A 14818-nucleotide genomic window follows, 5' to 3' on the forward strand; every position below is an offset into this window, starting at 1 on the left:
AATGTATTTCTGCTTTGAAGTGGTGAGAAAATAGGCACAGTCCCAGGATTCTGTTCTGAAGCGCATGGATGCTTTGTGCAGCTGAAGAGAGCAAAGATAAAGGGTGCTCTACTGCCCCTTGGGTGCCACCCCGTCCCTGTTGGCCAGAGCAGTGGAAGGAGAGCTGCATGCTGACACTGGGACCCCCAAAGTGCTGCATCCCAGCCACACAAGGATGGGCCTCAGAAACCTGGGCAGTGCAGAGCCCCCAAAAATAAACCAAAACTTCTGTTACTATTGGCACACACTGCCTCACCACCGCATGAACACCCAAGGGCACTCAGTGTGCAGTCAGAAAGAAAGCTCATCAGCAGGAATAGAACAGGTACCACCAGCAGTATAAATGGGGGCACGCCTATGCATACGTACACATACGTTTAACACGTAGTTTGTTATCAAAACGTCTCAGGAGAGATCCCCACAGTGGCAGCTGTGTGACTGTGGCAAACAGCACTGCCCTGACTGCAGGGCGCAAAGCCATTCTGTGTTCTAACAGAGCTCAGCTCCCCAGGACTGACCCACTGCTGTTTGCCTACCTATGCACGGGGCAGGATGCTCACTTCCTGGGCTTAGCTCCAAAGCCGAGCTAAGGCTCCTTCCACAAGCTCCCAAAGCTGAGCAGAAGGCTCCTTCCAGTGTAAAAGCAGAGGTGCTTTTCCTCAGCTGCACTGTGCCTTCCCAGGGAGCCCAGGGGCTGAGCTGGCCCTGCATGGGGATGGGAGCTCAGCTGGGACCCCCAGGTCGACTGCAACAGGATGAGGACGGTGGTGAGATTCTCTTCGCTTTATTAAAGCAAAAACAGACAAGAAAATGCAGAAGAAAACACAAAGTACAAAGATATACAGCAGGATCTGGACTTTGGTATTGTCTGATTTTTTTTTTTTTTTTTTTTTTTTTTTTTTTTTTTCCAGTTCCTGCAGCAGCCAATGGAAATAAACCAAGAGACACTGTTACTGTCCCCCTGGCAAACACACACTCGGGTGCTGCTGCCCTGGCTCCCCATCCTCCAGCAACCCCTCCATCATCATCATCATCATCATCGCAAGAAAACAGGGGAAAAAACAGTGCAGAAATTTACTTTGAAACAGAAGAGCTGCAGGGCACAGCCTGGGCCCCACATAGGCACTGGGGCTCAAACTGGCAGAGCGTCCATAGCACAGAGCAGCAAGGAGCACAGAGCAGCACACAGCTGGGGGCACAGCCTGCTGCACAGCCCCGCTCCCTCTGCAGCAGCAAGTGGGTGTGTGCAAGTCATTACCAAATTTCATTTCTTCCCCCTCTCCCAGTAGAAAAATACCCAGCAGGATGCAGTTCAGTAATGAAACCTTACTGACACGAGCATATGCAAAATGTAAAACTCTCCAAAGAGGCTATTTAAACCGATCATAAACATCCTCCTGTTGATGGCAGAGATCAAGGCATTACCAAGCCCATTACTCATCATTCTCCTCTGCTAACAGCCAGAAAACATTCAAGCACAGAAGAGAACACCAGGAGGGCTTTCCACTGATTCATCTGCATGTATGAACAGATCACACCGACACCGAAGGTGCAGCAATAGAAGGCTGCTGAGCACATCGGGACTTGCAGATTGTGCCCACCTACATGGGAGGACCTCAGGAGGAAGAGCACAAACAGAGCCACTAACAGCCCAAGAGAGGAGATCTCAATACAAATGGCTGTACAGAAAGAGCATTGGTTCAATAGTCCTGTGTTGTTTTTCTCCACTTCTTCCCTCAATGGAAACCCTATAGAACAATTGAAGAATATCTGTAGCATTAAATGCTTGTTCCTGCTTGCAAAGAACCCGGCTGCACCCATGGGCTTTGCCTACAGAGCTGGAGGTAATGCTCAGCTCTGAACAGGTCCCAGAAGAAGGAGAATCCACACAGCAACCCGGAGGCTGTGCTCATGGCAACCAATGGGCTGAACCCACTGCCTTTGCTTTTAAAGACATCTGGCACACAGCTGCTTGAGGGGGCACAGAGCGCAGCACTTCTTCCCCTGCCCCACTCCCTATCACATGGAGAGTTCTGCAGCAGCGGGAGCAAAGCAGTGCCTGTGCCAGACAGACCCAGTGCAGGCTGGGGGCTGCCCAACATCCCAGACCACTGGGAGCCATCAGAATCAACCTTTGATGTGTCCCACTCTAAACGATGTGCCCACGTTCACTGTTTCATCACTCCATCCCCAGAAAGCTCTGTGTGAGCACAGGAGGATGCCACCACTGCCACAGGTCATTACTGCAGCCATCTCCCAGGGACAGGGCTAACGCCCAGAGTCACCCATCCCACAGGGCCAGGCCTGGCTGCTTCGCTTCTGGAGTTCCCACCTGCTGCCACGGAGAGCAGCTCACGCAGATGGCAGACAGGTGATGGAGCTGAGATGCTGGCTGCGTGGGCACCCAGTGTGAGCAGAGCAGGGAGAGGTGCAGGCAGGGGTTCGGCTGCTGAGGGTCTGAGGTCCGAGAGGCGTCAGGCACTTGTGGAGGTGGCACAGCCATGTCTGAGCAGATCGGAAGGGAGATGGGAGCGCTGGGAGCGCACTGCTGAACCGCGGCATCCAGCTCACATCCAGCTCACCTCGGGAGCGGTGCCCCGGGGGGAAAGCAGCCGCCGTCGACAATGGAGCCTTCCAGAGCCCATCCGCCCTCCAGCAGCCACGCGTGGAGCTGAGCAGCCCTGACAGTGACTGCCGGGTGCCTTCCAGCTCTGAGGGGTTTCTCATCCATTGGGTTGCAATTCATCTCTTCCCCTCAGTTGCGCTACTGCGGCATTCAACGCATCTGCTTCCCAGCACCATAACACACATAAGAAGTCCCAGAGGAGGCCAGTAAAGGTACCCACACCCACACCTCAAGAGTCAGCCTGTGCCTCACCTTGATTTGGTTTACAGAAATACAAGAAGTGGGGGATGTCTCCCACTCTCCCACAGCCCCAGGGCACTAAAAGTCACTGCAGGAAATAAAGAAGTGACCACCCCCAGGTGCTGCTGACAGGGTGTCCCTGCCACTGAGCAGCCAGACCCTGGCAGGAGTTCAGTCAGAGATACCACAGGAAAAAGAGAAATTGAAAGAACCCCAGCAGGGAGGAGTTTGCTACTGCCTGCCTGGCGGCACATCATCTCTTTGGACAGGATTCCCCAAGGCACTGCAGTACAGTAGTGCAGAAACAATAGGCAGAGGTGGCTGAGATGGAGGCGATGCAACTGGGAGTCCCTCTGGAAGATCACTCCGCATGGAAGTAAATGGGTTTCACTTTTCCAGACAGGATCTTGGGAACCTGCACAGAGATTATCTCTGCCATCATTTCCGGGTAGTCCACACTCACCATATGGGCCTTAATTAAAAGATCAAATGTAAATTGATGCAGATCCTTGGCAATCTAGGAAAGAAAGAAAGTTTGTTAGGAAAAAATTCCCCACTGGATGATTTCTGTGGAAAGGACAGCAGGAGCAGCACAGCAGGGCTGTGCCAGGGCTGCACTCTGCACATCCGGGAGCACATGGATGCAGCCATGGCAGCGTGCAGGATTGCTCCTGGAGATGAGCAACACACAGAAGCCAATAAAAGAAACTAAAGAAGCCACCGCAGGTACGAACATGAACACAGTGTCCATGTCTACAAGGGCGGTTACGCCATTTCCCAAAGCTCTTGCAGGGACAAGATCCCTCCCTGCTGCACTCCCAAATTCCCGCGCTCCAATTCTCTCTGCTAACTGAGCCCAGGCAGGGACCGCGCTGCGCTCTTACAGGATGCACGGAGTCCAGGACCTTGGTGAGCTGGTAAAACCGCCGAGAGCAGGAGGTGGGGTTCTTCCTCTTGCAAGCGATGATCCGATCGAGTTCCTTAATGTAATTCATGCGAAGTTCATCAAAGAGCTTCTGGTTCTTCAGGCCATCCACTGGAACTGGAGGAACAGGGATGGGAAACAGTCAGAGTTGCCCCAAAAGAAGAAGAGAGCCACAGGAGAAGGGAAGGAGTTTTGTCGGTGCAGAGCATGGAGCCCTGCTCCGCTGCTCCCTGCAGCCCAGGTCTGCTGAGGGGAGGACGTGAGCACTCACTAATACTGAAGAAGAGCAGAGCCTTCATGCAGAGAAACTCCTGGGGCGTGATCTGAAGCCACCCAAACTCCTGGGACAGCTGCCGCATCCTGACGCATTGGCTGTACATTCTGGATTTGTGCATCCGGTACCTGGGAGGAGAAGGGGCACAGGGGTGGAGGGTGGCTCATGCTGTGCCTAAGGACACTGGCACAATCCTGGCACGGGACTGAGCTCTGCTTTGAGGGTGCTGACAGCAACAGGCCTGAAGGTAGGAGAGGAGGGTTTTCCAAAACATGCCTGCATAACTCTGCGTGTCTGATGATGGATGGCTACATGGCTTTGCCAGGTTTGGGTGACCCCCTGCCTTCCTGGAAGCAGCTGCAGTGACTCACCCCACTCAGTTACACAGAAGGGACACGAAGCTGAGCTCAGCCCTCACACAGCAGTTGTGCTTTCACTCACTGCTGTACTTAGTTACTGTTTGTAAGCTTTTCTGCCTCAGTGCCAATAAAACCTGCTCAACTCAAACATGACACTGCACCAGAGGGACATCGTCAGGAGCTGGAGGAGCTCACAGCGTGCATTTGTCTCCACTTCTGCCTTCTGTAACCAACCCAGCCTGCTGGAATCAGCGCCCACCCCCGCCCAGGAGCCAGGCAGCACTGCAGCCCCTCACACCCCCACCATGGGCCGGTGCTGTTGAGGGCACGGCAAAGGAATTGAAAGAAGGCGCAGGGAGATATTGCATCTGTCCTCATCATTCCTGCAGACTGCTGCAGCCCCTCTTAGCTTGGATCAGCTCCCAGGGCCTAATTGCCCAGCTGCACATCCCATAACTGGGCAGTACAGCAAACCCCCTTGCCTGGTTCTCGTTTCTCATCCAGTCTGACCCAGGCAAGGCAAACGTCAGACTGCTGACATTTGGCACTTACTCATTGAAGACCAAATCTGGAGCAAAGTAAAGCATCCTGGAGTTGACGTTAGTGAAAGATCTCCAACCCATGGCAAAAATCATGAGACCCATCCAAGAGTATTGGATTATTGACATCTGGTCATCCACATGCAAATTGCGAAATCCTGTTCAAAAGAGAAACAAAGCACAGCAGAGGGATGTTACACATCAGCGCTGAGCTCTGGCAGTTCCTGGAATCGTCCTCACACAGCAACAGTCAGAGGCAGAACTGAGTCCTCGTTAATCAATTACTTCTTTTTGGTGAAATTTTGGCACTCTTAAAAGTCACCATTTTCTCATTTTGAGAAAAATGGCATGTAATCTCAATCAAACATTAAAACAATTCCAACACCACTGGGGTGTAATTATAATCCACAGTGCATAATTACATTCCACTGAAGCGAGCATCTGTCTCTTGCTCGGAAAGCTGTCAACTGCAAACGAGCACAAGTGGTGTTTCACTGCTGCCTGTGATTGCTTTAGGCCCGTCTGCTCCCCTTCCAGCTTTCCTATCACCCTCCCAAACAGCACAGCCTGTGTGCACCAGATCCCCTCTGCCCCTACTGGGTGCCTCCACCCCCAAGGCTCCCAGCTGCCTGCGGGCAGGACTGCAATCTCCAGGAGCTGCATGCAGTGTTTGCAGAGCATGGGTACAGAGTGGGCAGCTCAGGCAGCACAGAATCAGTCATATTCATCTCTAAGACATATCTACGCTGGAATCTCGTATTTAATTAAGTGTTACATGCTGCAAAAACCACCTTTTGACTTATGCAGCATGTCTGTTCAGAGATGAATTCATTGCCTACTGCTGTACTGTCACACACAGTGACAGCATGCTGGAATGTTCTCCTGCTCCATACCCGCTACTGTCCTTCATACCATCTGCCCTCTCAGCTTCAGAGGGGCTTCAGAGGAGCTGTGCTGCTGCAGAGATGGAGCCTGCAGGAAGGAGCGCCGGCGCCGCAGCCATGAGGGCACACATTTGGTCAGTGTGCTGTATCATCGTCTGCCAAAATCAACAGGCTTTGTTTTCCTCCCCTTTTAAATTGCTCTTTGAGGGAAAAACTTCTCTTCTTCTCAGAAGGAATTAATAGAGCGAGGGCAAGCAGGGAAGGATCTCTCTGGGGGGTTGTGTCCACATGCAGCACACTGAGCGCCAGCAGCACCAGTGAGCCCCTGCAGGCTGCACTTCTTACCCACTCAGACTGGCTTTCCCCTAAGCACTGCGTTATCTCCCGATGTATCTGCTGGATGACCGTCCCTCCCTGGAAGCCTGCTGTCTGCAGGCATGGCAGAGGATGCATGGCCAACACCACTGCTAAAGGAAAACACAAAACCATGGCCATGATACATCACCGAGTTTCTGGTATAGCATAGCTGAAGAGACACATGTTGATATCTTCTGCAGAAAGCAATCGCTGTAAAAGTAATATTACCTTTATGGATGATTGTAAAGAGATGAAAGCATAATCTTTTTCTTGTGAATAACCATAAAGTAGCAAAGCTAAGAAGCAAATTCTTTATCTTCTCTCTCGATATACAGTGCTGTGTCAGAATTACTTCTCCCTAAGTGATCAACAATTGAGCACCTCATGTTTCCCTAAAGCAGCGTTTCCATAAAAATAAACACTCATTTGTTACCTTGGAAATGCGATAATCAGAGAATGAAAACACACACAATCCACTGCATCCTCACAGTTACAGAAGGGGTTAAATGCAGGGCAAGGCAGCAGATTTGAATCAGAAAACAAGTGAGGGGTGGGCTGTGATACCCAAAAGGCCCCAACTGACACAGCAGGCACACCAAAATTTGCAACGTCTGCGACAAGCAGCAGTACTTGCAATGGCAGCTTGGCCCCGGCCAGAAGCACCTCCCTGCTGCTCCCTGCAAAGCAGTTCCTTCTTTACAGAATGCTTTCCCAGCTCCTTTGGGAATGAATTAAGGCTTCCCACTTGCAGCCAGTTAAAATGATTTTTAAATGAAAGCAATCGAGTGCTGATCTGAATTAACAGTAACATCTTACCAACATTTTTATATACATACAGTGAAGGGAAAACAGGGGCTTAACCAGAATTTGAATTCTGTGTTCCAGAAGCTTTCTTGGCAAGCTGTGGTTAGTTAACCTTTCTAAGGAAAGCACAGTTTGGTTCTGCCTGACATGGCAGGCATGGCTCAGAAACACTCCTACTCATGGCAGTCTTGTCTCTGACACTCTAGGATATTAAAACTTCGCTGTAAGCAGTGCAACAACACCTTAGACCTCTTAACTGCCCCAGGAATACGGGTTCAGGGTGAGATGCAAGGTTAATTCCCAGCCATTTACCAGTAGTAATCCAATGCTGTGACACCGGGCCGATGCTGCCCGGCAGGACATGCCACTGCCCCCCGGCACAGCACAGCACTCACTGTGCTCACACCTCCGCTGGGCACAGGGCTGCTCTGCAGGGGCAGCCAGAGCCACTGTGCCAAGCAGGCAGCAGGGGCAGAGGCAGTGTTGTGCCCCAGGCCCCCAGCCCCACTCTGCCAGCCATGCTCATTACAGGCTCGCAGCCTCCCAGCAGACCCAGTGCAAATTCTTCTGTTCTGCTAAAAACACCAATATCCCACTGGTTTAAACTGGTGGCTTCTATTTTCATTACTTCTCCACCTGCACTGCTTCCAACACATCACCGTCCTCTGTGCCCATCCGGCATTGGGCCGCCCCACCAGCCTGCAGATCCCAGGGCAGAAAGCACCTCTGCTGCATCAGGGCACGGGCAGCTTCAGGAACTTCTGGCCAGCAGATCATCCCTGGTACCTGACAGGACGCTACAGGCTGTGGAGAGGTGGGGAGCTCTGCTGGCTGCCCGCACAGTCACCCACAACCACCAGAGCCACCAACCACTCCTTGTTCATGGACGACCTCCCCGCAGAGCAGCCAGAGCGTGGCAGGAGCAAAGGAACCACGTAGCCATAGCCTGGAGCACAGAACAGCAACAATGCCATCATTGTTTGCTCCTTCCCCGGAAAATATCAAGAGGGTGACTAAGTTGTAAACTTGCTGTTATTACTGCTGAGCTCTGATGTCAGCATGTGTCACAGAACCACCATGAGAAAGCTGCGGATAACAGATCAGCAGTGCCTCAGCTTGGGGTCAGTGAAGCTGATAGGAATGGCAGCAGTGAGCTGCTGGTGCTCCATGCACTGGGCACACAGTGGTGCTGTCAGCAGTTTTAGGAGAACGGCCAATGCCAGGGGTGAGCTGCGAGAGCATCCCCACACACAGCACAGCTGTGCAGAGCTCTGATGGAGGCCAAGGGCACCACGGCCCCACAGCAGTCCCAGTGCCTGCAGATAGGGCCATGGCCACAGGAAGACTGCCCAGCACCCACAGAACGTAATGTGCAGGTGCCTATCTTCCGTTCAGAGAATTCTGCAGGTTTGGTTCAAAAAGCCCTGGAAGTGGTGCAAGACCACTGCAGTGAGAAGGGAAAGGAAGCAGGACCCTGAGACTCTAATTAACTGCGTCCCTTCACACATGGTGGGAAAATGGTGCATGCCCATGTGATGCCATGTGCCAGGGCACCGCCAGCACAGACAGAACCTGAAGGCCTGAGTGCCTTTACTCTGTCACACCTTGGCCACCTTTCCCATGGATCAGCCACCACAAGACAAATCTGGCTTACAGGGAGGTTACAGGGACAGACACCTCATGGGAGCACTCCCCAGGAAACGTGGCTCTGCGGTACGGGTTGCCCACCCCTGTGAGCCCCCCATTGAGACACAGCAAACGGCGAGCTGTTAGGATGGTGGCAGAGCTGGGACCTGATCCATCTGTCCTCACCTGGCAAAGCCTTTGCCCACTTGACGACGTAGACCAGCTGCCTCTCCCCGAGTTCATTCAGGCTGCTCAGCAGGTTGGAGAAGGAATCTGGCTGGCTGTTGTCGTGGCCGGCACACACCACAGCAGGCTCGATGGCTTCCAGCACATTGAGGAAAATGGGCTGGCACTCAAAGCCATTGACATGTGTCATCACCATCTTAGGAGCTTGCTCCTCCGTGGGGCTGGACGAGCTGGCTGCCTCGCCTTCGTCTTGTGTCTTCAGGCTGCCCAGCTTCTTCAGCTTGCGGGCTGCGGAAAGGACAAACTTTAGCACAACACTTAGAAAAACTTAAGGTTTCTTGGCTCCTAGTTCCATCAGGTTTGTTGGTTTTAACAGCAGAAGTGACAGTGATGAGCCGTAGCAATGCACACGGCATGGGCAGTGTGGGGAGAGCAGAGCATCACAGGCAACACGTATGGACAAAGGGAAGTGCACACTGCACAGAGAAAACCATTTGTTCATTAATCTTACATGGGAAAAACAAGCACCATTTACATCCGCAGACACAACTGCTCTCATACTAACTCCTGGTTAGAAATGGAGAAGAAGAACGGGGAAAAGAGAAGAGGATTGACTCAAGTGGGGATCCCATCAGCCAGCATCAAAAGGAATTCCATGCAGTGAGCTCACGGGGTCGGGGCTGCAGGCAGCAGATGGACAAAGTGCTCCGGTTGTGGCGCACCAGCTCTGATCTACAGTGCTGCTCTGGGACACGCTGGGAGATCCAGACCTCTGAGTTCTTGGAGTGTTAGCAGCTACCTAACCCAGTGCCTGCAGGACAGTGCTCAGCACAGTGCAGATTGGCAGGCTGCTGAAAGGAACTGCTTTCATACTTCGCTGACTACAAAAAGCCCTAATTAATTAGAGGGGGGAAAAAAAGCCGATTGCTTAATTCAAGCAGAGAATATAACATCAAACCAATTGTCCTTGGGGTTTTGGCTCCCACATTACATGATACTTATCTCAAATTTCCTTTCAGCTGTAATTAGAAAAATAAGCAGCAGAACATAAAAATGTCAGCTGAGAGAGCAAGTCTGTAAATCAGCTCAGAACGCTGATCTGTAAGGAACGGCCTTTGGATGATCTGCTGTGATTAAGGCAGGCTGCTCTGCAGAAAAAGGAGAGGAAAACTAATAAAATTAAAAGAGGGCAGTGGGAAAGCAAGGTTACAACGTGGCGTTATGTGCTTCACTGTTTGTTTGCATGGGGCTCTAGGGCACCTCCAACCACTGCAGCAGAGCCATCTAATGGCCGCACCGCCTGCAGCAGGGGGGCGATGGGGAACACAGACGTGGGCTCAAGGAAACAAAACCAACCAAACCCCATCTTCCAAAGGCAAACAAGAAGTGCCAGTAAGGGCCTGGGAACCTATAAAGCCAAACCGGTGCTGTATGGAACACATGCACATCCCAGTCTAAATATTGCAATTTTTTTCCTTTTTTTTCTTCAACATTTTCAATTGAATTGCGGTAAGATAAGAGCACACAAGTAATAGTGCAGGCTCACAGACCGCGCTCATAAACTCAAAGAGGGGACAGACAGCACTGAAGTCAGATAATAACTATTCCAAATGGAAGAACCTTATGTCCGTGTACTGCAGAGCTCTTATTCCACAGAGGGCTGAATTGCTATTAGCAGATGGAGAAAGGCTCGGAGTTATGATGCAGGCAGACATCTGTGGCCTTCAGTAGGATGCTTTGTGTTGGGAGCTACGGGTCGTACTCCAAAACCCAGCCCGACACATTCCCTGCTGGAATCTTCACGTCTATTTTAAATCTGAAAATGCTGAGATGTGGGCAGGTACCTGGCCTAACACACTGTGCACAGACTGCCTCAGTGCCTCCCCTGAGCAGGAGCCGTCCCAGTGGCGGCTGCTATGCAGTAGTTGCTAGGAACAAGAATTGAAAAGAGAGGAAATGCAAGAACACCGAAAATAGCCGCCTCTTTGAGTGCATCTCTGAAATACATTAAGAGCATTACAAACATCTGATGTGGGATTTCTCTCCCCTAATTTTAGACATCTCCAGTGCTCATTAGTGCTGTTACTTCCTTGGTGACTGTGCAGCAAACAGATACCCAGGTGTGATTTCCTCTTTAAGGACATCTGTTCTCTTACACCTCTGTCCCAGGACAAGCCAAGGCAGGCAGAAACCTTCCCTACACAGGGTGTGAAGCTCTGGGCTTTCTTAGGGGGCACATCCAGCTCAGAAGCCTCAGCTTGCTGTTATCAGCTCAGCAAATCACACATGCAGCGCATCTGAGGTTCTGCTTTGTTCTTTCACTTATAAAGCATGTTATGAACTTGAGAGGAGGGAAAAAAAAACCACCCTTGGATGACTATAATTACGTAGTATCACAATAAAGCATTAGTCATTGCAAAATGACAGCGGAGTCCCTTATATAGCAATTAAGGAAGTTCCACACCTTTTAATGAAGCGAACTCGGCCAGCTCTCAGCCAGGACTTGCTGGAGAATTGGCTGAGGAGCTCTGCATTACCAGCACTCGCTTCTCACAAGTGCTGGGCCAGGGGGCAGAGCGCCTTTCTCCAGGCAGGTCCTGGAAGTCTCGGCAGCTCCAGGCACGGTTATCCAACTTCAGCTTTGGGCAGAGCAGCAGCAACCAACACAGATCTCACCAAAACCCCATCCCGTCAATCCTACCACTATTCTTTCTGGCACAGTTTTAAATTTGGATAATTTTAGTTGATAATTACAATAGCATCGGCATAGTAGAGCCATATAAAAGATCTGACTCAGCCTGGCCCATATTAATAAAAAAAAAAAAAAAAAAAAAAAAAAAAAAAAACACACAACAAAACAAACCAACTAAAATGATATAAAGTCAATTTGTTACTGCTGAAATCACTTTGAATCGCCCAGGTAATACCTCTCAAAAGTAATTACAAATGTTGAAATGACACCAAACAGGGCTGCCCTTATGAGGGTTGCTCTTAACCCGCTCTAGTGCATGTTTACATTCATTCCAGAAAGAAAATGAAACATTTCTGCCAATTATAGGGCAATGCAGAGATGGAAACATAACAATGAGCCTTAAGGACTGATCACCAAGCAGGTCTGCTAACAAGCTCTGCCTGCTTCCCAGGGAGCAGGTACCCAGAGAAACATCCTGCACTCCCCAGAAAGCTGATGGAGAAACACAAAGCTGAGCACCAGTGCAGCTCAGCGGCTGCAGGACTGACAAGGTCCCCATTCACAAAGGGGAAAATATTGACCTGGGGAGCACCTCAGCGCTGCTCTTATCACTGGTGCTGCTGATACGGGAAAGCGGTGTTTGCAATACAATGTGGTGATGGCAAACTTCAAAAGGCACATAAATAATAAAAATAGGCAATATTCTCTGGCATAAAAACATAATGAACGTTATCTAGATAGCTGTGAAGAAGGCTAAGGGGTTATTATGTCTCAGCCAAAAAAAAAACCAACAAACACTGCAGGGGGCAGAAATTCAGTAAAAGGTGGTTTTTCAGTCAGACGAGCAAACCTGTAATAAAAGAATCCAGTTGCCGGAAATGCAGAACAGGTGAGATGAAAAACCTGGAACGTCTGTCACAATGGTGAGCGTAAGTAACCACCACAACAGCCTGCAAAATGTGCTAGCACCTCACTGTGCCAGTAATGCTTGCAGGAAGATTGAATGTTTGTAAGGCAGGAGCTTTTTGACAGTGGTAACCAGAGCTGAACTGGGACTAAGTACAGGTCTGACTCACACCCCGGGCTTCTGCAGGGTACCAGCACGTCTCACAGCAGCCTCCAGCCCTGCGGCTGATGACTGGTGGCGGCGTGGAGCTCCGCCCAGCATGGGAGCAGCACAGAGCACAGCACTGGGATCACAGAGCCACGCAGCAGCAGTGCTGGGAACAGGAGCAGCCCGAGGCCTCACACAGCACGGCGAGATGTGCCAGCAGCCCAAGGGCAGGAGGAGCTTACGGCCGAGTCCTGCTGCCCCTGCAGCCGCACGCTGTGCAGGGTAAGACATCCACATGCCTGCGTGTGCAGCAGTGCTGGTCCCGTGTGCTTGGGCAGGAGCAAAGCTGCACATCTGTGCAGGTACCTGGAACTGCAGCACAGAGAGGTGCTGGAGGGAGGGAGAGAGAGAGAGCCGTGCACCAGGAGGACTGAGCTAACGAGGCTGGCACCAGCGCTGCTTTGGTGGCTTTTTATTTTTTGACTTTCATCTCTCGTTGGCTTTACAGAGTTGGTTGAGAGAGAAGATCCTGTTTAATGGATTTCAGCTTTCAGGTCAGGGTGATCCCAATCAATAATGAAATGCTTCAAAATATTGCCATTCTGTGCCAAAGCAGACAGCCCTAAATAAGGCATTCAGCACAACTTCCTCCCACCATTAAAATACACCGAGCTGTGGCTCTGCTGGCCATGCCCAGCTCTATTATACCCTGCAAGTGCCTACTAATTAACAAGCAGTTAAACCTAACTGTTGAGAGCTTGGAAGCATTTCCAAATGCTGTGGCTCTCCACTGTGGGAGAAATAACTGCGGGCAAACTCAGAGCAGGCATGTTTGCAACAATTGCCTTTAAGCTGACATTCAAACCAAATGTGAAACAGACTGAGCAGAACAGGTCAGGGTGACCCGAAAAGCTCAGGGAAAAAATTGAGGGGAAAAAAAAAAGCGAAGGGAGGGGTTCAGTGCTCACACTGCTTCTGCAGTACCGGGAGGAGAGCAGCACACTGCCTGCCCTGCCTACCAGGAGCTGCGCTTCCATCACTGCTCCAGAGTCATTTCCCACGGAGCAGGTGGGTTCCCGTCTGCTGAATGCGAGCATGCAGAGCTGCAAGAACGGTCCTGGGGAGAAATAACATTAAAACCAGAGCTCCTGCCTGAGCTGTAGGCGAGGACTTTTCCAGTAGTAAATTGTTCACACCAACACTGCATCCTCACAGCTCTATGCAGAACTGCACAGCCCAGCAGCACTGGCCCAACGCTGACACGCCTGGCACAGCAGGGCTGCCAGCTGTGCTGAGCCTCCCATCCTCTGCATCTCACGTGTGAGCTGTGCTTCCCCTGCTCTCAGCTGTCTGCGGTCTCTCCTCCCCAGCACATTTCTTGGGGCATTTTCCACTTCCATCCTCACAGCAAGTGAGCCCAAAGCTGAGCCGTGCAGTGGTGCTGGGAGCAGCACCTTGAAGTTCTGCACGCTTTTGAGGCAGAAAGAAAGAAAATTGAGCCCAGGACACACTGAAACTTCTATTTGGCAACACTGACATTACAGGCAATAAAATGGGCCTATTTGCAGGAACATGAGTCTCGCTAGCGTAACTGTTTGACATTCTAGGTTTTGGACAGAAAACGTCAGATTTTGTGCCAGTTTTGGTAGAGCTACATGATTGAGACACAGACGAGCTACAACAACACCCATTCAAACGCTGGGGCTGAATTTCTATAAAGAAAAGCATCATTTTCCCTACTTCTGCCTGTGAAAAATTGTATTAAAATGGGAGCAAGCTATTTGAAGAGGCTCTGGTCTGGATGAGAACCCAATCACCCGGTTGCTGAGACATTATTTCAGATCATGAGGTTTTAAATTAAGGAAAAGAACACTTCTTGAAACTGAAACACAGACATAACGAAGTTAATGTTTGGGTAGTAGAAACATGCAGCTGTTTCCAGAAGCTCCCAATGGTCCATCAGCCTCACTCCCACATAACCACACAGCAGGAGCCAACAGACACCATCCGTACGTACCTCCAAGAGTCATCCCTGCCTCGTAGCACTTCCGCAGGCGGCAGGATGGGCAGTTTTTCCTCCTGAACTTGTCAATGGTGCAGTCGTTCCGGCTGGCACACAGGTACTTCTGCTTACCTAGAAACACCAGAAGGAATGGCAGATGGGTGGCGGGCACCAAGCAGACCAGACTCAAAAAGAGAAATGCGCTCTCGTT

At 50.8% G+C, this 14818-nt stretch overlaps 1 protein-coding gene across 1 annotated transcript in view; it reads right to left on the reverse strand.

The window, feature by feature from the left end:
• Positions 1–3266: 3266 nt before the first annotated feature.
• Positions 3267–14818, reverse strand: part of AR (androgen receptor) — a gene marked incomplete at both ends in the record, with an annotated part of 40948 nt that continues 29396 nt past the window's right edge. Inside the window, 6 exons of the mRNA XM_079541900.1 lie at positions 3267–3422; positions 3790–3947; positions 4102–4232; positions 5016–5160; positions 8860–9147; positions 14623–14739. Coding sequence (XP_079398026.1) covers positions 3267–3422; positions 3790–3947; positions 4102–4232; positions 5016–5160; positions 8860–9147; positions 14623–14739 — 995 coding nt within the window. The remainder of the gene's footprint in view (positions 3423–3789; positions 3948–4101; positions 4233–5015; positions 5161–8859; positions 9148–14622; positions 14740–14818) is intronic.

Source organism: Tetrao urogallus, assembly GCF_951394365.1.
Source record: "Tetrao urogallus genome assembly, chromosome: 13".
Classification (NCBI taxonomy): domain Eukaryota; kingdom Metazoa; phylum Chordata; class Aves; order Galliformes; family Phasianidae; genus Tetrao; species Tetrao urogallus.